The sequence below is a fragment of the Oreochromis aureus genome, linkage group 5 (genome assembly GCF_013358895.1).
Source record: "Oreochromis aureus strain Israel breed Guangdong linkage group 5, ZZ_aureus, whole genome shotgun sequence".
Lineage (NCBI taxonomy): Eukaryota > Metazoa > Chordata > Actinopteri > Cichliformes > Cichlidae > Oreochromis > Oreochromis aureus.
In genome coordinates, this window is record NC_052946.1 from 22,574,878 (window position 1) to 22,600,659 (window position 25,782).

The window sequence follows — 25,782 nt, forward strand, 5'->3', positions numbered from 1 at the left end:
AAGAGCTAGCGTTTCTCTCAGGCAGCCAGCAGGTGAATGACATTAGTCATTCAGGGGTCGGATGCGCTGTCAGGCTACAGCTTAGTTTCTGAGAAGATATGGCATGCGGCCGACCAGCATATGACCTGCTTTTCGGAAGACAAAAGGAAAAGGTGTTTGGTGCGAGTTGACTTGCTGGTTTCATAAGACACAGTAGAGAGCTGCAACACATCAGTAATCCTCCTCGGGAGGAACGAGAAATCAACAGAGAGAGCTCAGCCATTCCTCGAGGGTCTGGATGATAGAGAAGTGCTCAAAGCATTGATGGTTTTTGATGCTGAGAAGGAGGGTAGGAGGATACTTAGGCAAACATTTGCAGGGAAGCAGCTGCAAATATAGATGGGATTAGGGCCCACATTTTATAGACAGTTTTTCTACATTGCAAAACTACAGTGGTAATTTAAATTAAATTAAGCAATAAATACTAATTAATACATGAGAAACTTTGAAGATGCAACAATAATAGTAAAATTCAGATATTCTTTTTTTACACAACCTGTTATAGCTTCTTTGAGTCTGAATAATTAAATTTCATTTCCTCAAACTCACACCTTTCCTTTAAAATGCTTTTCTTTGCCGTGCCTCATTTCTTTATCACTGTTACCTATAACTCTCAACCTCTGCTTGGACACAACTTCTAGAACTACAGAGACAGTTTCACACATGTTTTTGAATCCTAACTAACTAGCTGCAAACCTTAACTGCACTGCAATTGTGTATTTAACAGGATTATGCTCGCAGCTTGATCATTTTAATACCACGACCTCATGTCTACTATCCACCACTTTTTTTGCCTCTTCTTCACTCTACAAAAAGTTAATAGAACTATTTCAAGCTTGCATGGGTTTGAAAAAAGCTAATCTGGTTCATTTTATACAGACAATGTCAAGTTGTTCAGGTGTGAGGGTGACATTTTTCAGTTCAATCATTAGAACAGAATTTGCGTAACCAAATGATGGGATCTTTAATTCAGGTCAAATGTAGAGGTCTGTGCGCTTAAAAAACTATGGAAAGAAGCTAAATTGCAAGTGGCAAACAAGAGGGATATTTGACGATCGTGCATCACGCTGGCTGGCTGTTTTCCCCACCCTCTGTGCTAAACTGTTATCTGTCTGCAAGAAAAAAACCTGCAGATCTCAACATATTGAACTGACCTTTTTAGAACTGGTAAAATGATTTGCTCTCACTTTGCAACCGTGCCATGGATATCTTCTCGCTGAAGTTGTCTTACTTTTTACCTGCCTTTGTATGTCCTGTCTTTATTTGTCCTTCCTACTTCCACCAAGCTTCCTCCTAATCAACCCCCCCCCCAGCTGCCCTTTATCTCTGTCTCCCATCCCTATCTATCACCACACCTTACCTCTCCTCCCTCTTCTCTTTTCTTTCCTCTGCTCCCATTTCTATTTCAGTGTACTGGTCGGTCGCTGGTATCCCAGTGGGCCAGTGTACAGCGTAGCCTAAATAGACTTGCTCTAAATCTATAACCTTCATCATCTCTGTCTTCCATTCTCACTTCTTTTACTAAGTTAGCAACAATACAATAATGCTGTAAAAGTAGCTCCAAATTTTTAAACTTGTCTGTGTCTCTAACCTAGTAAAATATTTTCACGTAATATAAACTTAACTTTTTATACTTTTTATTTACTTTTTATTGATATAAAAAAAGACTTAATTTCATTTTAAGCAGATTGGCTTTCATAAACCACAGAGCATAGTAGGCTTTGATGAGTAAAAAAAATGACTGTAACTGACTGAACACAGATCCAAGAAGGGGACTGCTCCTGCATGGCCTTGTGTGGCAGTAATACCAGCGGCGCATGGTAACCAGATGGCACATCATGCACGTTGCCTGCACTTCTCATGGGAAAACTTGGTTCTTGAGTAAACAGTTCCATCTCTAAAGTGAAAACTGAGCTTATTCATCAGAATGTAATTTGAAACCAGATTTGGATTGCCTCCTCACACAAACACACAAGTCAGAATTAGGTTTACACAGCATCAAAATCCTTGCAGAGGAAAATCCACATTCCACATTTTCAAACAACTCCTTACACTTATTTAGATAGTAAGTTATTAAACATTATATAAAAAATATAAATAAATATATAAATAAATGCAAAAGGACATAAAAACTGCATGTTTAGTGTCACCAGTCACCAGCATGATTATATTTCCACCCTGTTTTCTGTTGTTGGTTTAAACTGAGAATTTTTTGAGTTTCATGCTCATTCCCATTCTCTTTTTTTCTTTAGTGTTGTTATCCTTCATATCTGTCCTTGCTTTACTTTAGCGATGGACATAGCTACCATGATGTCACCTTCTGGTTTTTGAAGTCCTGTTTTGAAGCTTTGAGATGAGCCTTTTTGCTTTTGCCATATTGATCCAGATATAAAAATATAATTTTTTTATGCAGTATGTTCTAAAATCAGTGGTTAAGAGTAGAGATGGACCGATCCGATATTACGTATCGGTATCGGTATTGGACATAAAAAAGTGGTATCGTGCCATCTCTAGTTAAGAGTAGCCGTAAAAGGTAGCCGTTTACATTTTCCCGTAGATTTCTACGTAGCTGGAAGTATTTATGCAACCACAGCTATCGGCATATGGTGGCCTTCAAATCGAATGCAGGTGAACGAACGTGCATGAAATTTGCGTTCTTTCTAATGGCCAGTAGGGGTTGCAAAAAGATGAACAGTTGTTTGGAAGTAAAGGGAAAATGAGACAACTCACTGCTTTTTTATACCCCTGTTAACACTTAACTGATTAGTTTATGGTTTCAATCACTAGTTTCATGTCGTATTAAATACAACATGATTCATCACTTTTGTAAATGATGGTCTCCAGTTGAGTCAAAAGACAGGGTATGCCTAAGGATGGGCTTAACATTTGGCATATGTTTGGCTACAGTACAAGCTGTCCCTCAGTTTCTGAGTCAGATCCTCTCGTCGTGCAGTTTGAAAACCCAAGATGACAGCAGCCAAACTGCTTAGCTCGAGGCTTTAAAATATGATTTCACTAACCGAGAGGTTCCATCTTTTATATACAGTTTATGACTATATTACAAAGGCAAGGCATTTGTGTTAAAAAATACTTACTGTAAATATACTTATAAAAATACTTAAAAATACTTATAATATCATCATAATGTGTTTCCACTGCAGAGACCACTAATCCCCTGAAAACAGTCACACAGGAACCACTGGTTTCTTTTTGTACTATTCAGAGTGCTGTACTACTGTTACTGCTCCTAATCATGCAACTCTACACACTTTAGTCCCTATGTTCTGTACTGTTACTGTAATGAGGGCTTTATAAATTCTATACATAGCCCAGGAAAGTGTTTGCGCCCCTCATCTGTCATCTGCTTTTCTCACTTCCTCTTTTTCTTCACCTCTCCTCTCTCTTTCCCTTCTGGGACTGCAGAGTTCAGTTGAAACACACCACCTGTTCTCCCATTTCATCGTCTTTAGTCCTCATTCTAATGCATTCACTCCCATATTCTCTTTGTTTTCCTCCCTGCTTGTGTTCTCTTCACATTTCAGTTTGCATTCTGACATTTCTGCACATTCTCCTCTTCTGATCGTAACCTCCATTATTCTCGTCTGTTTGTCCCTCATCACACCTTTCCTCCTCACCCCCTTTCTTGTCCACCCTCCCTCCATCTCTCCATCCCCGATGTTCATACTAATCACGTCCTCCAGTCGCAGCACCATGAGCACGTTCCCCTCTGACGCAGTCTATTTAATCTCTGTCCCACAAGGGATCTCTCACATGGCGCTGCCGTCTCTTTAATAAGGACAATTTCTCCTGCTCTGCTCCTCCTCTGCTCCTCTTGTATCTGCCCTCCTCTTGCTCCCTCCTCCCCTAGTGACTCTGTAAAAGGGCTGGAAGAGGTAGGGAAAAAAAAGAGAGACGGAATGAAATTGGAGGCAGGGAAGAAGGGAGAGAGAGAGAGATGGCTCTCAGAGGACAGATTATAAATGATACACAGCCATTTTGCTCTGTGAGAAAGCGAAACCACACTGTGGGCAGACACGCACACGTAGACATGTACACCACTACTCACACAGGTGTTCTGCAGTGTAGTAGCAGTGACCTTGAGGCAGACTGAAGCAGTAATCCGGCACAGCAGTCAGTCACTGCAGTACCACTCTATATGCGGTATTAAGAAGATTTACACTGGTGCCCTAATGAGTGGTTCATGTAATACTTTGGATGTCATGAAAAAAAAAGTCTGATTTTAATAAAGGCTCATCAATAATTCATCAATTCTTAGCAAATTAGTGTTAAGCAGTAATCATAAGAAAACAACGTGGGCTTGCTACAGTGCACCCACAAACAAAAGTCTCTCTGGTGTCTTTTTCTTGTATTTTTGCATGTTTTTTCCCCTTTAGCTCAGCTGTTGTGAAATAGTGACTAGATAACAGTAAAATTAAACTATATAGCGCACGATATCGTACATAAATTCAATTATTAAAAGATGACAAAGTGTTTTTAAAGGATCCTAGACTGTCAGGAATGTGACATGAGGAAAAAAACATAACCTTTCAGCTACACTGACACTTGAATCTGAAAGCTTGATAGCGTACTGAAACACGAGAAGTCAGCTACCTCACATGCCATCAAACCTAGAGATATAAAAGCTTTGATGGCTTGATATAAAAGAGAAACCCATAAAGGTTCACCCTGGCAACCTAAATGATTCCTATTAAACTTTGATAAAAGATTAGAAAAATTGCTAGTGAGAGCTAATAAACCATTTGCATGCCTTATTACAAAACTAGTGCAAACTTTTTTTAATTCGGTGTAATAAAAAAGGACTAACAGATGTTAGGGAACAATAATAATGGCTGGTGAATCTTTCCGCTGCACTGGGAAGTGCAATCATTTCTCAGAAGCTCAGACTATTATATTAGGCTTTTATCGCTGTTCCTAGAGAAGTACAACCTCAGCTACATGGAATTGTTATGTAAGAGAGTGGCCTCCAATGTATACATTAACCGTATACTTTATTATTGATTTTCCGCATAACAAATGTGCTAATTTTGGTTTGAAGATATTACCAGCCATGTCAGCGAGGTGAGTCTGTGTTTGTTTTCATGGCAACGTGTGATCATTGACGCACCTCCTGCAGGAACTACAACAGAAATGGTTTTGGTGACTTTGACAGGTTTTTATATTTGTGTGTCTGGACAGATTTTAGTCAACGTGATGACTACTGTGAAAGGTATAGTCAAAATGAAGGGCCACTTAAAAGATGGGTGCAGTCTGACTCATGAGCACTGAATAAAGGGTAGCTGAATCATGTGCAAAGAGGCAAGATTACACTCATGTTCCTACTTTGGGTTTAATTCATAGTTGGTTGTGGTCTTATAATGTGCTGCAATATGTATATATTTAAAGTATCTATATATATCCCCTTGTTGCATATGTGTGCAACTCTCTGATGAAATCGCAGCTTTAGAGGGACTGTCAGAAAGATACACACACAGATGCTGGGCATGTCCCAAGAGATGCCTGACTGAATTAAGAGGACAGCTGCCAAAAACCAGACTCTACTGGCCTGTTCCCATGGAGCCTGGTGCTGACTCATGACAGTATACAGTATGTCTGTCTGTGTGAGTTTATAATATAGTGTACAGATTGGCACAGCAAACATGGCTGAAGATGTAAAATTTCTTTTTAGAATCCAAAAAGTGACTGTAAGCTAATCCAGTGCTAATAAAGAACAAGACATGTGCTTAATAAACTTTTACTTGGAAATTAATTTAGAACAAACTTAGGTGTCCTTCCTTATGGATATAACCTTATATTGGATCGTGTCTTTATTTGAGAAATAATTTATTGTGTTTGCTTAGAGCTATTAAGCCTATTAAGTCTGGCTTTGTAGAAGTATTTTGATCTTTGTCCTAGGTTGCTGTTGTATATCTACATGCAGTTCTTGTCCGCTGAAATGTCCTAAAGCTGAAATGCTGGAAGTCAGAAGTATCTGCATAGGGAGTTGACAGGCACGGCAGTGCTTTTAGCTGGATATGCAGAGTCCGGGTGTATAACCGGCTTGTTTCTCTCCATGTCAGCTCTTTTCCTGAGTTGACCTCTCTCCTCTCTTTTCTCCCGCTGTGGGGCAGAATAAGGGTGTTACCACTGCTGCCAAACAGACAGACAGCATTTCCTTCTCAAGGGCACATAAACAGATAGAGTCTTGAACCAGATCCAGCCCTGCCTTGCTCAAGGGCACAGAGCAGCTGTCTCTCAGCTTTGAGTTTACCAGTAGTTGAAAACTGTATAGCAAGCCTGTCACATCAGAAAAGACAAGCACAAACAAGGAGATAGAAATAAGCTTTTCTGGACCTTTAAAATGTGTCTGCCTGTGCCATACCCATGATCATAAAGCAAGCAAAAGCTTAATCTTGCCTATTTTCAAATTTTTACAAAACCTTATTTGATGCATCCCTGTAAACTCTTGGAGACTGTAATGATATTTGAAACTATTTTAGGAGATCTTATTAACTTAAAGAATTTACTGAAAATCCTTTCAGTAAATCCACTTATCTAGCCGTTGTTGCAGGTGTTGTTGGAGACTCTCCGAGCTGTAAAAGGCGGGTTACACCCTGGACAGTTTGCCAGTCCACTACAGAGCTCACACAGAAACAAATGTTCACGCTCACATCCACACCTACACCTACAATTTAGAATCACCAAATTATGCATGTGTTTGGACCGTGGGAGGAAGCCTGAACACCTGGAGAAAACCCACGCAGGCACAGAGAGAACATGCAAACTCCACACAGAAAAGCTGGTTCAAGGAGTTTAGTTTGCCTTTTTCTCTGTGACAAATATTTTACCGGTATTTAATTATTTCACTGCAGAAGCAAAGAGGAGGTTTCTGACACAACTTCCAAGGTGCAGAGAGAAGAAGATAAAGTCTAAAGGGGTCAAAGATTCAGCAGCACTCGTAGCACATTAAAGACCTTTATTATGTTCTTTATTGTGTTATATGTACTTCAAGTGCTGCAGTGTTCAGTCAGTATGTCTATATCGCTGTGTAAGTTAGAAGCACAACAACAACAGGTGTATCTATTTGTGCAGTAAAACTGCAGTAAACAGGCCCCAGTTTTGAACTTCTGGCAGCAATTTTTTTTTTTTTTTGTTTTGATGGGAAAAAGAAATAATTAAACATATAAAGCAGATGTCTTCATTTAATAAAGGTCATTGAATAGTGATGCAGATTCAACATTTTTTATTTTATTTATTTATTTACTGGGGCATTTCTGTGTGTGCAGTTCAGATGTTCTCCCTGTGTCTTCCTTCGGGTGCTCTGGTTTCCTCCCTATGGATAGACATCTATAAGCTTTAGGTTTGGATATGAGAGTGTTGTCTCTCCTTGTGTTGGCGCTGTGTTTGGATTGTACCCCCCGTCCCCTGTACATGTCACTAGTCAGAAAGTGACTAGTGACATGTCTGGGGGGGTACCCTGCCTTTTGCTCTGTGACAGGTGGGATTGGCTCCAGCCTCCTGTGACCCTGGATAGATATGATATTTAGAGGATGGATGGGTGGATGAATAGATTATAGCTTAGCATTTTAAAGCATTGTTTTGGCTTTCTAGTCCAATTTCCTGCACCTAATGATCAGAAAGCCAAACTGTGTTTTTTCCCTGCGCTTTCAAACAGACAGATGATAAGGGGGGCATTAGAGTGTGTTGATTTCCCTTACCTGTTATGACTATTTCATGACTCTCTCTGGTAGTTTGAATTTTAATAGCTGTCCCTATTGTGTCCGGAGCTTATCTGAGGCCCTGGGCGAAACCAGAGACTGACACCCAGATGGGAGACAGCAGATAGACCACTGTCACTCTCCCTTTCAGCCTCTTGGCCCTGGATGCTCTCTCTTTTCACTCCCAGGGGGGGGAAGGATTGTGGATTTGTGTGGGCGTGCATGCACTGTGTATGTGTGCAGTTAGAAATGTTGGAAAAGCCCTAATGACAGAATAAGAGACATCAAGATTTTTTTAAACTAAATTCTTTGAGTTTAGTTTAAAATAGTCTTTAAATTGTCTTACTATTCATGCTTACTCTTGTATTCTTTGAACACAAGAGTAAGCATCACTGTCTTTGTATGCATGTTTTTCTCTTTCAATTTCCAATATATACTGTTACACCATTTTATAAGCTCATGCATGTTTTACATAATCAAAATGCACTTATATTTCTGCTATTATGAATACAGCAGCTCATACATAACTGCATTCACAGCCTGGTCATACAAGAGTGGAGTAGGCAACAGATGTGTTTCTTCCATGCATGCATGCATGTGTAAAGGAGAAAGTGAGAAACAGATGGAAAAAAAAGTCGGAGAGGTTTTTTTGTTTTTTTTACCGTAAGTAGACACCTACAGCTTTTATTTATTTGATTGTCTGTAAGGTACAAAGAATACAGTAGCAATAACATTTCATCAATAGAAAGCATGACTGACTTTCAAAAAAAACATAAATAAATAAAAAGCAAAAACTCAGTAAATTTGTGTTAACTGGATGAGCGAAGAAGAATGAGGGCTGCATGGTGGATTGATTGACTGAATAAATGGTTGAACGGTCTGGAATTACAGGATGAAGTTACTGACCTCATTACACTTTGCCCTTATCACTAAGCAGTTGTGTCTAAACATGCTCGCACACTCTCATTTTCCCTTACAATGCAAACACACACACACACACACACACACACACACACAAAGGCTGTAAACAGATGTCTCATTAATGTTGTGTTCACATCCAGGGCACTGGAGCCAGCTAACTTTACAGTACTTTCAGGTGGTGGAACAGATACACTGTTGACTAATAAATTCAGTCAGGCACTTGTATTTTTCTTCTGGTTTTTCACGTTCGGTGGATTCATTTTAAGATAAGTTTCTACAATTCCAAACTTTTTTCTGTTTAATTCTGAAAATATTTTGAAAGCTAGGTTCAATGCAGCATCTCTGTCCGTTAGATGCAAACACGGCAGAATTGTTAAGAATGAGATTGCGCAGAGATCTTAATACGATGAATCATGCAGCCCTAATGTACGCCCCCGTTTGTGGTGTGGACCTCGCCCGTGTGCATCATTTTCACAGAATAAATACCCGTGTAATGAATTTTGAAAGGAGCCATATGAACTGCTTATGAGTCACAAGGAGCCTGCTCCCCACCCCCCACCCCTACATTTGCTCTCAATGTGCTACTTTTCAGGCCTCCAAAAAGATTTTCGAAGAGGTGTAAATTAAACCTCTGGGCATTCAAATTCTGTGATATGAGCATCTGTCGCTTCAGTAGAGAGAAATACTTCATGATTGATTTTCTTGTCATTCTTTTGAAAATGCTCTGCACAAAAGTATCATTATGGAGCTGTGTATACTGGCTCAAAGCTTTAAATTAAATATTCAATGCTTTATTTATGTTTTTAAGCCTGTATTTTTGGTTCCATGTTCATTCAATTGTCACTACACATTTTCTTCCAGCATTTACGCTGATATATGCTGCAAAGTACGAATGATAAGTAATTATCAGTTATCCTGCAGAGTGCCTGGTGTGCGTGTTTTTGTGTATGTATGTGTTTGTAAGAGAGCGCGAGCTGCGAGCTGCGTTGTCTCACTCCACTCTGCCATTTCTCGCATGAGTCAGACTTATAGAGCACAGTGCCTGACAGCAAAACTCACCCACTTGTACAGCTGCCCCCACAGACTCTCATGCACACACACACATGCACACACAGTCACACATTAGTGAATATTTTATTTTCGGCATTGCAACATACATTTAATTTTGGTTGGTGGGACACTGCTCTGCCATTTGAGCCTTTTAGTTATTAGCAATTTATGTAACACCGGGGACTAAGTAAAGATTTAGCATTTTATTTGCCTTTGTAATGAAAACCTTTAAGACCAAGTGAAAATTGCATTTGTAGTGAGCTTGTATGTGAGCTTGTAGTAGCTAAGTAAAAAAAATCACCTCGGCTGTGTAAGATGTGGTTCACATTGTAGATGTCTAAGACTAATGATTTGACATTTGGAGAAAAAAACACCACAGTAACTTAGCTGAGTTGTCCATTAGTTGCATGGCAACCAGGCCCAGTAATAACCCGACTAATAAAATGTTGAAATGTTGTATTTTTTCATATCTTAATCAGTGAATTTTAGAGGCACTGTTAGGTGGATTTAGTTGCATTTGGACTGAGCCAGTTTAGCTTTTGCCCTCTATTTTTAGTGTTAGTCATGCTAAGCTAAGCTAACAAGCTACTGACTCTAGCCATATATTTATCATATATGTATAGAACTGTGCAAACATAAATGGAAATACAATATATAAGGCAAAAAAAGAGTTTGTAGGTTTCTAACTACCCTGAAAGTCAGTATTTGGTATGGCCACCTTTAGTCTTCACCACAGCCTGAACTCTCTTAGTCCTTCTTTAAGCAGCCTTCAGGAATAGTACTCCTGGCTTGAAAGCTCTTCTTTGGTTGTTGACTGGCTTGTGTTTTGAAGATGATCTGTCAAGATGATTCCAGACTGCTTCAATAATGTTTAGGTCTGGGCTCTGAGGAGGCCAGTCCATGACTGATAGCGCTTCATTGTGTGTTTTTCTATTGAGGTACGCTTTTAGTCCATTGTTCGGGATAATTTTCACGCTGAAAAATGAATGGTGGATCAAAATGTTGAAGACTTTTCCTTGTTCACTTTTGACAAGATCCCCAAGACCACTGATCTCAACAAAGCCTACATTGTGTTTTACAGATGGCTGCAGACACTTACTGAACCTCTCTCCTGACCTCCTCCATTCTGATTATAATTTTATCTTGAAGTTTCAAATTTGGATTAGTAATCTGGAACAAAGAAGACCTGTTGCCACAGATTTTCAGTCCAGTTCTTGTGAAATTTGGCATACCTCAGTTTTTTCTCCTTTCGTTAACAATGGCTCCTTGACAGCCAGCTTTCCACTGAGACTCTTTCTGAGGAGACTTTGGTAAACAGTAAGATGGATAAACTGAAGGGACAGATGTTTTTCATATGTCAGCTTTTTGGGAATCACCTTGTTGGAGCAAATATACTATTTCATGCCTGTCAACCAGTATTTTCTTTGTTGTTATTGAAAATTAAACTAAAGAAGATATAATATATAAAGATATAATTTAAAGGTTGTACTTTTTATGTTTATCTGTTATATGTGGACACAATACTGCTTCACCCCTTCAGTTAAGTGCCTTTTTTAATGCTTGAGTGAGTCACAGGTCAGTGTTAAGTGGCCCAACAAACAAAAAAGATTAGTCTGAAAATAGCCAGCTGTAAGGACTGACATGAAAAATAATGAGAAAACAGTTAGTTTGCAAAGAAATTAATAAAAGCCCTGCAGAAAGCCTGAGTAACTATTGCTCTAGACCACTTTTAAAAAATTCCAAGAAAATCTGGGTTTTTGGGAGCAAAATATAAAGAAATAAGAGGTGGCTCTGAACTTCTGGACAGCACTACAGTGCGCTTATTATGCAAAAAGCATGGTTTTGCATAGTTTCAGTTTCCAGCCTATTATCTTTTAGCTGGGGCTGACCATAGGGGAACGAAAGATAAATGTATGCTTGTGCATGCACATGTAGTCACATATTAGTGTTTGTGAGACCTTGTGAATCCTCGTGAAATGAAAGAATTTTCATTCATGCTTACACACAGAGCATTATGTTTCCTTGCATCTCTGGCTTCTGAAAATATGTCTGATCATAATCTGGTCTGTGAGCAAAACTGTAAGATTGCATATGTGGTGCGTGGAGAACATGCCTCCTTCCATGGCCTCTTCACTCTGAATCTTGACACACCGTGGAGTCCCTAGAGAATCTGTGCACCCAAGCACTGATTAAATAGTCTATAAATCTAAGACAAAACAACTCTTTAAACTAGAGTATACTCATGTCCATCAAAGACTCTGTAGGATACCCAAAATATTCAGTCATACCATGTTTAAAAGAAGTGATTGAACGTATTCTCTTACTATATGTGGATACTGGGGAGCAGCATCTGCAGAGAATGAAAACGGTATTTTAGAAAAACCCATCCGCTTAAACATGTATGGGCATGAATGCATGCATACAGTAAAAGTATCAGACATGCTTTAAGCACTGTTTGTGGTGAATGGCAGAGTGTCCTCTTTGCTGGAAGCAGACACAGTTGGGGAGCAGCATGTGAGACATGGGTCAGCAGATCTAATTCAGGCTTTTGCTTACTTCTATCTCCTCACATTTATTTTATTTATTTATATTTTTTCAGGACTCTCTGAGCTTTATTTTCAACAAAAAAGAAAACAGCTTGGCAGCATGTGTGCTGTGAGAAAATGCATCACCTTGGAAACTGAACTTTGATTAAATATACTATATATTAAACAATATCACTAAGCCATGAACCATTTGCATCAGTGTTTACACACAGACTAACTGATTCACAGTCAACTTTATTGGCCAAGTATACGAAGTATATTAAGCATACAAGAGATTTTTCGAGTAGCTCTCAGAGTATTTTAATACAGATGCGTGAATAAATTTTACATTTATTCACGCATCTGTATTAAAATACCTTTAAAATAAAATATCTTTATAAATTAAAGATATAGCGTAAAAGCAAGGACAAGTAAAAAGTCATTCTAAATGATTATTGGAGGACCGAAAGGTGTTTCTTTTTTTTGCTTGTTACATATGTTTTTCTTCCATTTCTTGTAGTAATGTGTCCTTTTCTAGTATTCTCTTTATTTTACACTCCTACATTTGTCTGTCTCACATCCTCTCTGCTGCCACAATGCATCATTTATATCGTATTTTTACATGTCATAGTGTTTTCTTACAATATTTTATACCTGCCCATTTTATCCATGTTGCCTTTATTCTGCCTTTGCACACACAGTAACAAACCTCTTCTCCTTTATGGCATAAAATGATGTCATTATTATGGAGGTCATTCTCAAGGACACTGTGACACATTTCTCCATCAATCCCTCTTCTAATAAGAGCATGATAATTATCCACATTTTATCCACTGATGGGTTATTATTCATAGAGTTACTCCACATCCAGCCTAGTCCCCGTCTCTCTGTTCTTCTTGTTCTCTTGTGCTCTGTGAGTCACACTTCAACCCCCCCCTCCACACTCTATTTCCCTTTCAAAATGGTGAAAGGTGAAAATAAATGTTGAAGCTATTGATTTGCTTTTTTTTGGGGTGGCGGGGGGGATCAGCATTATCATCATCATCGAATTGCGTTGCCATGGTAACTTGTTTTGGACACTTTAGCGCACAGTGAAAGAGGGAAAAAAAGTTGAGGCAGACAAGTGTAAAAGGGAGGAGGAGGGTGTGTGGAGGGGGGCTGCTGGGACCTGCTGAAACACCTTAAAAAACAACCTTCAGCTCACTGTGTGTATTTTTTTTTTTTTAAAAACACCCTTTGTTTCCCGCACAATGCTGACGAGCCTACTTTTCAAGGACATTTAGAGGTCATCTCGTTATTTCGGTCTGCGCACACACAAATACGCAGGCAAGCATTCGCTTTAACACAAAACACACATACGAAGCGCACAAAAACTGACACCCACTTACTTATTCACACTTTCTCTGAGGTTGAGAGTTGCGGGTATTTCCACTCAACGAGTGGGATGCATAGTGTTTCCATGGAGATCTATTTTTAGTTGCTGACAAAAAAAGGGCAACTGTTAAAATATGCCATCATGTTCCCTCTGAGTGCAAAAAAAAATCTCATTTCGTTTCATGCAGGGTAGGTGGCATAAAGTTCCTTCGTTTTTTTTTTTTGCAGTTCCTTTTCCTGTCCCTTGTGATTTGGAATTCGGATGTTAGGCCGGTGCCATTTGCCAGTGTGGATTTTGATCTCAGATCCTGCTGCTTTTGACTGATAAATATATTTCCGGGCACTTAGTATACGAGAAGAGTCGTCAGGGAAAGGATAGAATTGATGCATTGCTAATTATCGTCACTGGGAACTAAAAAACTGCTTAAAAAGTTTTCTGACCACAGTGAGCTGAAAATGTTTTTGGAGCCAAAATCTCCAAAAAGTTTGGACAGCTTATCTTAGCCCTAAACCAGAATACCAAGGAAAGTCATTACTGATAGCCTGTGATGCAGTCCTTTCCATGAGCAGTGTTGGTCAAGTTACTTGAAAAAAGTAATCAGTTACTAATTACTGATTACTTCCCCAAAAAAGTAATCCCGTTACTTTACTGATTACTTATTTTCAAAAGTAATTAATTACTTAGTTACTTAGTTACTTTTTAAAAACACAATTTACAACCTGAATAGGTAATAAAGCGATAGATCTTTCAGCCCAATTCTACTTTTTCTGCATAATCCATCATACAAAATGTAATCAAATGAAAAAGTCTCTTTTTGAAACTTGTTTTATTAGTTTTAATCTTTTAACTTAAATTATATGCAACATTCTCTGACTGGAAGAAATTTGTTTAACATTTAAACCTATTTTCTGCACATTCCAGCACATAAAATAAAATATTTTTTTTGTGTTTACACTCACTCTTTCAAATAGATGCAAGTAAAACACAGCAGAAAATAAATAAAGTCAAAGACTAGCTGCTCTATTTTCACCTGTAAAGCAGGAGGTTTAGGCGGAGGTTTGCCCTGGTGCAGGTGTGCCGCAGCGGTCAGTTGAAGACTCCGCGAGTTTCTCTGTGAATTTCCCATTACAGTCGTAGCGCATTCGGTGCTTGCTTGGAAGTTTAGGGGGTTTTTTCGCTGTAAAAAGAAGTTTTCTTCCCACGCACAACGGACACTAATGTTTTTGTCACTTTTTATGGAATCAAACTCAAAATAAGGTCAGTACTTCCACGCTTTAAACGCTGCATGCTCATACTTTCTCCCGCACTCGATATATTATCCATTGTTGATCTGCAGACAGCTGTTGTCACGAACGTCGCACTCGCTTACGTCACTGTCATGAGACATTCTCGCAAAAAACTCACGGTTTTAGTAACGCAGTAACGCAGCGTTCCTACGGGAAAGTAACGGTAATCTAATTACCGTTTTTGCAATGGTAATCCCTTACATTACTCGTTACTTGAAAAAAGTAATCGGATTACAGTAACGCGTTACAAGTAACGCGTTACTGCCCATCTCTGTCCATGAGTAATAAAATAATCAAAACATTTATCCCACTATTCCATCAGTATTGTAGACATAAAGTGACTTTATTTGTGTAGCACTTTACACACAAAATAGTTCGGACAGTATTACAGAAGGAAACAGAATAACGAATAAAAAACATTGTAAAAATGAACACGTTTATTTAACAAGTAAATGAAGAAAAAACAGACACATGATCAAACACAGCACATAGAGGTTATATAAAGATATCAGCTGTTAAACGGGAACCGCTTACGTTTGGCATAGCTACGGGCTAATGACTCTTTAGATAGCAGTGGAATTGGAAAATAGCGGAGGAAGAAGGGCTTTACAGTTTTAGAGGTAACACACTTCAGTACTTAGTAGACAAACCCCCGTGTTTGGTACGAACAGTGAGGTGGTGTAGTGTTGGGGTGATGGAGACAGAAGGGCTACCGAAGTTATGAAGGCAGCAGAAAAATGAAAATGAAATGAAATCATCAATGACTTTCATAAAAGCAGAGAACTGTTTGACATTTGATTTAAATACCTTCGTAATTTATCAGAAAACAGATTCAAGTTGAGGACTAATAAGACGAGATTGATGCTGATGTAATGGACCTTCAGATGTGAAAAATGTTTTTTTTTTGCCATTCATTCATGTTCTTTGCATACTGTTGACATTATAGCCTGTGAGCTTGTTGTGTTTGAGTTTCATTACTTGGTAATGAATGGTCACACAAAGACTCCTTTGCAATCAGCCTTGATCCTTTCTGAGAAAGTTGTGACTCATTTGTGTGTCACCACAGTTTAAACTGCCTCCACTGCCCGAGCAGTTAGGTAGACTGACAACACTGACATGGCAAGCAATATTTCATAAAATGCCAAATAGATCTTTTTCTGTAAGCAGTATTGCGATCAGTGATCCAGGAATGAAAGATAACTAAGCAGAGGCTTTTCCAGGAAACACTGAGTATTTAATGACTGGGCAGATTGATTACAGCGTAGCTTGCATTTCAAGGGCATTTAAGGAGAATGCAGTTTAAAGTTTTAACAAGGTTAAAGGTCATTTTAAACCAAAGTCACGTCACAAAGAATTTTGCCTAATACATAACAGGTCAGATATCATCTAAGTGAATCCTAGGATTAGTATATGCATCCATTGTTTTATCATATTTATTTTAAAAAAATATATCACTGCAGTATCAGCAGAAATCGACTTTTTTAAAAGATAGAAGGGGTTCATGTAAATATGTATTTATAAACAGCGTTTAGCTTTGTGTGTGTGTGTGTGTGTGTGTCTAACCAACTGGAACTGGCTAAAGCCCTGTTATATGAGCTCTACTCTTACTGTTTGATATTGCAAGTAACTGCAGGATGCTTGGCCAAGCTTATTAAACACACACGCACACACACAAGCGCGCGCACACACACAAAGCTCAAGCAGTCGCTCAAGAGTCACGAGCTTATACTCACACACATGTGCACACACAAGCACATACACGTGCTTGTGTAAGATGTGAGGCAGGATGCTGTGGAGATCAATGGGTGTACATGCTAGGTTTTCTCAAGAGACAATTAAAAGGGAATAGATAATGAGGCTATTTATAGACTGATCTATTTGTAACCAGGGCATTCTCCATCGTAGGAGCTGGGAATTGTTCTCTTTCCTGCCTGCCCTCTTTCTGTTCCCATCTCCTGCCTCTCTCCTCCACCTCCGTTTTGTATATTTTTGCTCCTTTCTTTTTTTAACAGCTCTGTCATCATTTCTCGCTTCTCCTTTAGTGGATGACCACTTATTTTTCACAAATGTTAGTAATTTATCGCAGGGAATCGGTGCGCATTTACATGTGAAACATTGTCATGCAGCAGCAATGTTATCAGGTGCAATCCAGGGCCACTCCTGGGAAACCCAGTGACGCACTACGCATGACATAATGCTGTGGTAATGTCTGCATTTGTGGGGGAAAGAGACAGCGAGAGCAACCGTGAATACACACTGGGCTTATGTGCACGCTCAGCAAACACCGAACAGCAGCCGGGTAGATTAATGCAGCTTGATGTAATGTCTGTAATAAATCAAATTTTATAGATGAACATTTATATATATATCAAGTTTAACATGTTATACACAAATTTGAAGGCCATTATGTAAGCGAAGAATGCTGGTAAGAGATACAAAATCCACCACAATGCTTTTTCTTTTTTCAAATCATCCCCTGAATTTGATCCCCTCAAATCAATAAAACTGTACAGACCAAAACCTTTTTGCATAGATCTTAACCTTCTGTGATTCTATAATGTCCATATTATTAGCGCTATAATGTTCAACTGTGGCTCTTGTCAAAGCATTGAAATTGTTGTAATTTGGGCTCGTGTATGAGAATCATTTTCTGGACTGTATTCTAAAAGTAAACTGTGCCTCAAGCAGCCAGTGAATTTCTTCACATAAAAGAGCAAAAGATATTTATGTGCAGTAGTTCATGGCGTACGAGGAGGTGGATGAGGTCAAAGCGTAAGGTCCTTATCTCCCGAGCAGAATTATATAAGGAATGCAGGCTGTAGTCCACCATGACTCAAACTGGTAATTAGAGATATTTTGTTTGTGGTGTTATGTTATGCTATTAAAAAAAGATTGCACATTTTCCCATATCTGTGTGGATTCTCTCCAGGTACTCCTACTTCCTCCAGCAGTCCAGAGTCATGCAGTTAGTGGGGTTAGGTTAACTAGCGATTCTAAATTGCCCGTAGATGTGAATGTGAATCGTTGTCTATCTCTCCGCGTTAGCGGTGCGACAGATTGGCAACCTATCCAGGATACTCTGCCTCTCGCTCTATGGCAGCTCGGATAGGCTCCAACCTCCCCACAACCCTAAATTGGATAAGCAAAATAAAATTGATGGATGCATGGATGGATGGATAAAACATCAACGCAACATTAACTCTTTATCTGCTTCTGTCTCCCTATCTATTTCTGTGTCTTCCACTTTCAGGTCTTGCAGGTGCCCAAACTGACCTGGACAAGAGGAAAGAAATATTTGGTAAAAACCTGATACCTCCAAAAAAGCCAAAAACCTTCCTGCAGCTGGTATGGGAGGCCCTGCAGGACGTTACCCTCATCATCTTGGAGATCGCTGCCCTGATCTCCCTGGGTCTCTCTTTCTACCACCCTCCCGGGGAGACCGGCGGAGAGTGTGAGTGAAACAGCTCCTGTGACTTTAAAGTCTGTACATTTTTTCTCTGCGCCATTATCTCTGGTATCTTCTCTGTTGCGGGGAATCGAAGTGGGGCTGTAATTGTGCTGGCCCACTGGCATCACTTCCTCTGACCTGAGTCGCCCGGGCTAACGTGCTTACACCTACATGTTTGCACACACACTTTTAATTGGCGAGGCTGGTCACACTTTGTTTGTGGCCTTGCCTCAAGAGGTCAAGTGACTCACCGAGCATAGGGCTCATTTTTGGTTGTGCGTGTGTGTGCTCGTTTGTGCAGATTATGACTGTTAAATGTGTGTAAGAAAGGTACTGGGAAGGTTAATGAAGTGTTGAGTAGAGAAATAACCTTGAGCTCCCAGGGCCCATACATCAGCCTTGTGAGCCATGAAACAGGAAATGAAGACAGAGACCATAACGAGGTGCTGAGTCAGCTACATCAGTCATTGCGCTCTGCCTTATCACAGTAATGGAATTCAGTTACCCTGCCAAAGGGACAAGTCATCATTTAAAGGGGTTTAAAAAGTCTCATCAGGCTGGAAACATTAGAGAATGAAGTGGTTACCATTGCATTAGTTGGATGTGTTTATTTAGTAATTTCACAGTTAATCCATGTTTAGTTGTTTCAGCGTAGCAAAGAATACATGATTTACTAGCTCATTCAAATAATTTCACTATAAACTTGCCTAATTGGAATCTGATCATCAGTTATGATGTCAAGACACTTGCTTCTGTTCTTTGCGTCGTTTTAGCTTCTTAGCTTTATGAAATAAAGCAAAGAAATGCCGAGGGTATCGTAATGCTAATAACTGCACTATCTGTAGATACATTATCAAGCTTCTCTTTAACCGGCAGCAGAATAGGTGCCAGTGTGCAAGTCTCTTTTCACAGATGATATGAATATGTATGGATGTAAATCAGGGACCTAAACTGTTATTAATAGAAGCCAGTACCAGGGCGATTGAGATAGATATGAATTCAAAGCATTTTGTCTCACCTAATTCAGAGAAATCCCAAATGAATGTGTGTTTGTGTGTTACAGACAAAGGCAAAGATGGATGTAAGGTCATAGAAATGGAAGGATACTTAGAGATTCAGAGAGGCATACAATGTGTGATCTCTAACAAAATTTGAGAACAAAAACAAGAATGATAATAATGAAAGAATAGTCCACAGAAATGGTTTGGATTGATGCAATAATTTCTTTCTTTTTTTTCAAATTTGACCAAATAAAATGACAGAAATGCTACGTATGAATTAAATTAATGCAGTAAAGTGGATTTTAAAACAAAAGAAAAAATATTAAATATATGTGATAAGCAAATATTGCATTTGCCCACCTATACATTTGTCCATATACATAAACCAAGACAAAGAAAGTCTGACGACAAGAAAACATATTTATGGCGTGTGTGTGTTTGTGTGTTGGGGGACTAATACGACCCCCCAATCTGATCACACACCATCAGCCCACACATCTCTCCCTGCTCATTTACAGTTTTTTATAAATAGATCAAAAAAGCTCAACAGTCCAGAAATAGAAGCTGGTGGGATGACTTAATGCTCATTTCCATATGAAAAAGATTCACTGCAGTTGAATCAGAAGGCTCATTATTATGTCTAAGCACATAAGATGCAATATAGGAAAACTTTGAAAGACCCATATAGAAATCAGCATGATTAAGCAAAATGTGGAAGTGCCTTTGGAGCATATAGAAATCCATCCATTCATCCATTTTCTTAACCACTTACTCAACCGGAGTTCATTATAATAGTAATAAGGCTAGAAGCAGAGTACACCCCGTGCAGGTCGCTAGTCTGTCACAGGTTTCTGCACATTTATTTATTCAGGTCCATGACAAGGTCAGCTGCAGTAGACGCAATATTTTGCTCTTCGTCTTTTTCAGATGCTTTAGTGTTTTGCTGCTTTAGTGTGTGAAGAAACTTCATTTCAGAACCATGGACAGCTACTCACTGACTGTGTTACCGTCAGTGTCTTGCAGGATAGACCAAACTAGACCACAGTTACAAAAAAAGAAAAGGGAAGGAAAACTACTGCAGGACTATTTGATGATTTAAAAATGTTCTTTAAAAATAACAAAATACTATTGAATTGCTTTAGATCAGATCAGTTTTTTTATTCATTTTGTTCTTAAAAGCTTTATTGGGTACTTTTTTGTTTGCCTAACACACCCATGTCAAAATATGCACACTGTTGCATTCATAAGTATCAAGCTGTGTCTCACAAAAAGAAAACATAGAAATTTGAGTATTTTTTGTGAGGGGGGATTTGTCCCTGCTAAACTACATAAAACTAAATACCATGTTTGTCTAGATTTGTTGATCGTAGCGAGTACATAGTGTACGTTTTTGTACGTTTTTGTGCGTACTGATGGAGTACAGATCAAGGAGGCTATAATCTGTTAATTAATGCAGTGTATCTACTTAATGAACATCATATTGATTGGAGTCATTATGTTGCATACTAGTTGGTCCAAATTGCTTCTTGGAGTCTGGTTTTTGGTTAAAGCACATCCTGCATATGTAATGTCTGTAACGGGGTTTCTGCTCATTCCCTTGTGAGCTGCAAGTGTTTTACAGTGCAAAGCAAATCGCTCCGCTGTGGGCTTTTGAAGTCCGCTAGCCAGGAGTGTGCAGCTCAATAGCTCCGAGAGAATTACATGAAGCTGCACAAGGAGGGCTGGGAATAGGCCTTGTTTCATTCCCATATATACCCCAATCTGTCAGTGCACAGCCAGTAGAATGCAGAGCCTCGTTTGAAGTAGAACAAATATATCAAGAGAAAGAAGACGTAAATACACTTAAGGTTTTTTCAAAGAGAGTTCATGTAATTTCACAGTCTTTGCTCATATTGCACATATAAATAATTTCCATAAGCAAGTTCATAAGGAATATATTATTAAATGAATCTAAAATATTACGACATCTGACCTTGTCACTGCCCACACTCTAGCATCAACCTGAAATCAAGAGAGCGTTTTGAATGACAATACAAGCTTCCCCCTAAAAGAGAAGACATATTTAGAGCCTACATTTGAATGCTGTTGCTCGGGCTAAGCCTGTGAGATGCTGTCATCAGTCGTGTGAGGAATAATTGGCTATAGTTTTCAGGACTGCAGTGTGTGCAGACAGGCATCAAAGAGCGTTATGCATTTTTTTCGGAAGCTCCAACACTGAATAATATTGGACAAGAAATTTTTAGATTGCAGTATTTTCACAGATCAAATACTCCCAATTTTCATAAGGGCTGTTAATAAGTTAATTTTTTAATAAGTTAATTGCTAAGGACTGTATACCCTTACTCCATTTTAGTGTGAATGGAAGTTGAGTTGAGTTCCCAGAACTTGTTCACATTGAGGCTCAGCATAATTTATATGCACTGCAATTGCACAGACATTACACGCACAGTCACAGCTGTGTTTATGTGCAGCTTCTCTGTTTCCAGTTTGAGCTTTGATTACATCTCTTTGTATATTTTTCTGAAGTGTTCATTAGCAGTAAATGTAAATACCTATGTATGAAATTGTTGATTTGATTTGTGTGAACAGAATACTTCAGCATTTATCCATGTATGAAAACGCAGTGTGCTTACATATATATATATCTATATTTACACACACACACACACACACACACACACACACACACACACATATGTGTGTGTGTGTGTGTGTGTGTAAATATACTGTATCTAATATACTTTACTTGACTATGCTTCTCTTTTCTGTCACTGTTCTGAAATTGCAGCCTGTGGCGCAGCAGCAGGCGGAGTGGAAGATGAGGGTGAGGCGGATGCTGGCTGGATTGAGGGTGCCGCCATCCTGTTGTCTGTAGTGTGTGTGGTGCTGGTGACGGCCTTCAATGACTGGTCAAAGGAGAAGCAGTTTCGTGGGCTGCAGAGCCGCATTGAGCAGGAGCAGAAATTCCAGGTGGTCCGTGGTAGCCAGGTCATCCAGCTGCCTGTGGCTGACATAGTGGTGGGGGATATCGCACAGATCAAATATGGTAGGTGCAACAAAACTGTCAAGATTACAAAGATTAATTATGATTATGGACCAAAACTGATCAAACTTCCTAGAATATTTTGATTAGTTTGGCTTCGTTGGACGTGCTTACTGGCTACCACAGTTGGCTCGCTTATTGTTCTGTGTAAAGTAATTTTCGAGGTTCATAAGCTGAAAATAGACTACAGCCTCATTTCCAAAAGGGGATTAAAGTTGTGAAGTCCACCTTAAGCAATTAAACATAGTTAAGCTACATTCACGCAATTAATTAGCTGCAGACTGGCCCCATGCATGCTGAGCAACACATGCACATCTTCAAATTCCATAATGTGAGTGACAACAGTCAGTAATGCCTCACAATGGTGCAGAATAAATGTGGTTATCCTGAGTGAGCCTGGTTTTTTTTAGTACTTCGTAAATCTCAGAAAGCAACAAAGCCTCTTTCATTGTTGCAGGTGATCTGCTTCCTGCTGATGGAGTGTTGATCCAGGGTAATGACCTGAAGATTGATGAGTCATCACTGACCGGAGAGTCTGACCACGTCAAGAAGTCTGCAGATAAGGACCCAATGCTGCTGTCTGGTATGGATTCAGTTTACTGTAGTTTATGAATGTTATGCAGTGTTTGTAACAGTCATTTTCCCCTGCATGTTGTTTGGAAAAATAAAAAAATAGACAAGTCTGGTGTGTTTTTTCTGCCAGTGACAGCTTTTCTCTTTACCTATTTTGCTTTTTGCTGCAGCAGAAACACAAGCAGGGTTATTGGACTGCAGGATTATTAGAATTTAAGAATATTCCTGATAAGAGAAATGTGGGATAATCGGATCATATTAGTATGTTTTGCTGCAGATAATTAGCTGTGTGACTTTTTGCTGCCTTCTTTAATTACCCTCATATTCACCTACACCATCTTATTTTCCCCAAGGTTAATGATGTTCTGTGTGCAAATACAAGTCTGGCACATTATTAGTGTGTTAAACTCTCCACTCTAGCACAATTTATATAAAATGAAAGAGTTTAAATTATTACTTGTGATTTTTGATGGACCTTGTCTTTAAGATGTTTGAGATTTTTAGTCCCTTTGACACATATAGTAGTCCCCCATTTTTAGGTCAATGAAGCCACTGATGTAAATTTGGAATCAATATGCACTTTTTCCTGGCTTCTTACTTTACTTGTGATCGATGAAAGCCAGCTTTGTGTTCTGGTTTGATTCTTGTTGCTTGTTAATATGTGTGATGTCACTGTCTTGCATAAATGAGCAGCAGTGACAGAAGACCATAGGTGGCTGCACAGCATGGAGATTCAGAAAAGCATGTGGACAGTTCCTTAACAGCGACATGTTCATCATGTTTTATTACATGAATCAAAGGCCTGACATCAGCTACACTGATATATAAGCCATTCTAAAGTAACAGTATAGGTAATGCAACAGGAGAGTGCTGTGTGACACAGCCTCCTCTAATCACAACAACCAATTTGCCATCCTGCTGTAACGCTACTCATCAATCACATCAGTGTTTTCCTCCTCCTGAATCCCTCCAGCTGACCCAACACAAAGTAAATAAATAAAAAATAAATAAAAAAACAAAAGAAGAGACAAGCTGCAGCCTTGTGGTCCTGACAAACTTCACCACACATGATCCTTTCCTCTTACCCTTAACTAGATTTGAGCCCACTGGATATAATGAGAAGGATCAATCTTGAGTCAGGAAACATGACACACCCGCTATGAAACATGTCACACTCCATACTGGCTAGCTATGGACAATAGATTAAAATATTAAATAGAAGCAGGACATAATGTCACCCTCACCATAACCAAATGTAACCTTTAAAGCGTGCCTTCACCTTACTTGCTATCCAGTGCATCAAGACTCCCATTTTACCCTACTGAGTGCACTTGTCACTGTTAACAGTCTAACTCTAAAAAATAAAAAAAAAATACCAAATGCCCAATCTGGACAGTTCCCATTGGGTCTCAAGATTGCAATATCAATCAATGTATTCCTATTTTGCACTCTATGCACTCTTCACATGGATACAGCTAAGCCCACTGTAACAAGATTAGCCTGTATTACTCTGTATATAAATGGAAGCCAGACAGCGTCTGCTGCTATAACCTTTCTCCTAGTCTTCAGGTTCTGCATATTCATTGATAGATATGATTTTATTAAGACTGGGACATAACAAGATCAACCAACCAGTTTGTAAAGTGCTTTAATGTTATTGATTGAGCAAGTTAGTCGCATAAGTCTTTGTAATAGGAACGAGCTGTTATAGAAATTAACAGTCAACTTTTGCTAGAAAAGCTCTAAAAAGTAACAAAAGTGTTTATCTTTTTTTAAGTTAAGTATGCATATCTGTAATATAGAAATTGCTGCACTTTCTTTAGGGACCCATGTGATGGAGGGCTCGGGGCGCATGGTGGTGACGGCTGTCGGTGTCAACTCTCAGACTGGAATCATCTTTACACTGCTGGGGGCTGGCGTGGAGGAAGAGGAGAAAAAGGAGAAGAAAGGTAAGATAATTTGATCCTTATATAATCTTCTTATATATAACCTGCTCCATACTCAGGAGTACTGAGTAATTTGTTTTTGTGTCAGTGTTGCCCAGCAACATACCTCTGAAAACAAGCTTCTCTCATTTCATTACCTTATGTTCTCAAAGTCTGTATACCTCATTGCGCAATGTCAGTGTTTTAACTGTCTTTGTAAACAGAGGGGTTCTAAAGAATGAACTCACAAATGGACAAATGTCCACCTTTTGTAGGTGTTTGTAGTACAGTATTCAACACTAAGTGAATGTGTATAGATACTGTATGATATCAGTATTGGTGGCTCAGTAATCAGCTGCAGTATGCAGGTTCTGTGGGTTCAGGTGCATCATTGTCCTTACTCTCTTATCGTTCCAAATTCGCCTCGAAGGAGGGGCAGTGGAAGACGGACACCAGAATACAGGTAGAGTATCACCTTTCTCTGACCCCTGGGAGTGGTACAGTACTTGAACCTTTTGATCTTTAACCCCTAATGCTTACCAGTAAACCACTGTTGCTAGACTACCCTTTTCTGTAAAAAAGCAACCTTGCTTCAGTTAAACTCCTCACTTAAAAAGAGAAGCGTCATAATCACAACACTGCATCTTTTTAAGTGTTGATAGATAACACATTTCACAATGCATAATCCTCCCCTCATATAACAGGCTCTGCACTCATCAGACTAACTAGCTAGCATCCAACATAAGCCCTGCTTCATAGACGTGTTGAATGCCATGAATAAGAGCAGGCTTTCAGACTCATCTCATTGCTGTATTACAGAACAATGATATGAGAGCAACAGCCTTGTGGGTGCACAACACATGTACCAGCAGTGGGGTGTA

General features: G+C 39.1%; 2 protein-coding genes across 11 annotated transcripts in view; one reads left to right on the forward strand and one right to left on the reverse strand.

The window, feature by feature from the left end:
• Positions 1 to 25,782, reverse strand: part of sirt4 (sirtuin 4) — a 700,781-nt gene that overhangs the window by 349,613 nt on the left and 325,386 nt on the right. The window lies entirely within an intron of this gene.
• Positions 1 to 25,782, forward strand: part of atp2b2 (ATPase plasma membrane Ca2+ transporting 2) — a 71,114-nt gene that overhangs the window by 3,682 nt on the left and 41,650 nt on the right. For 7 of the 10 annotated variants that reach the window (XR_005613087.1, XM_031731405.2, XM_031731409.2 and 4 more), the window contains exons 2-6: positions 18,162 to 18,362; positions 22,149 to 22,406; positions 22,861 to 22,986; positions 24,800 to 24,925; positions 25,332 to 25,364. Coding sequence is in view for 8 of the 10 variants with exons in the window: in XM_031731405.2 (XP_031587265.1) it covers positions 18,162 to 18,362; positions 22,149 to 22,406; positions 22,861 to 22,986; positions 24,800 to 24,925; positions 25,332 to 25,364 (744 nt within the window). In the remaining 2 variants the exon portion in view is untranslated. The remainder of the gene's footprint in view (positions 1 to 18,161; positions 18,363 to 22,148; positions 22,407 to 22,860; positions 22,987 to 24,799; positions 24,926 to 25,331; positions 25,365 to 25,782) is intronic. The other 3 variants (XR_005613088.1, XM_039612249.1, XM_031731407.2) reach the window with 1 other exon arrangement.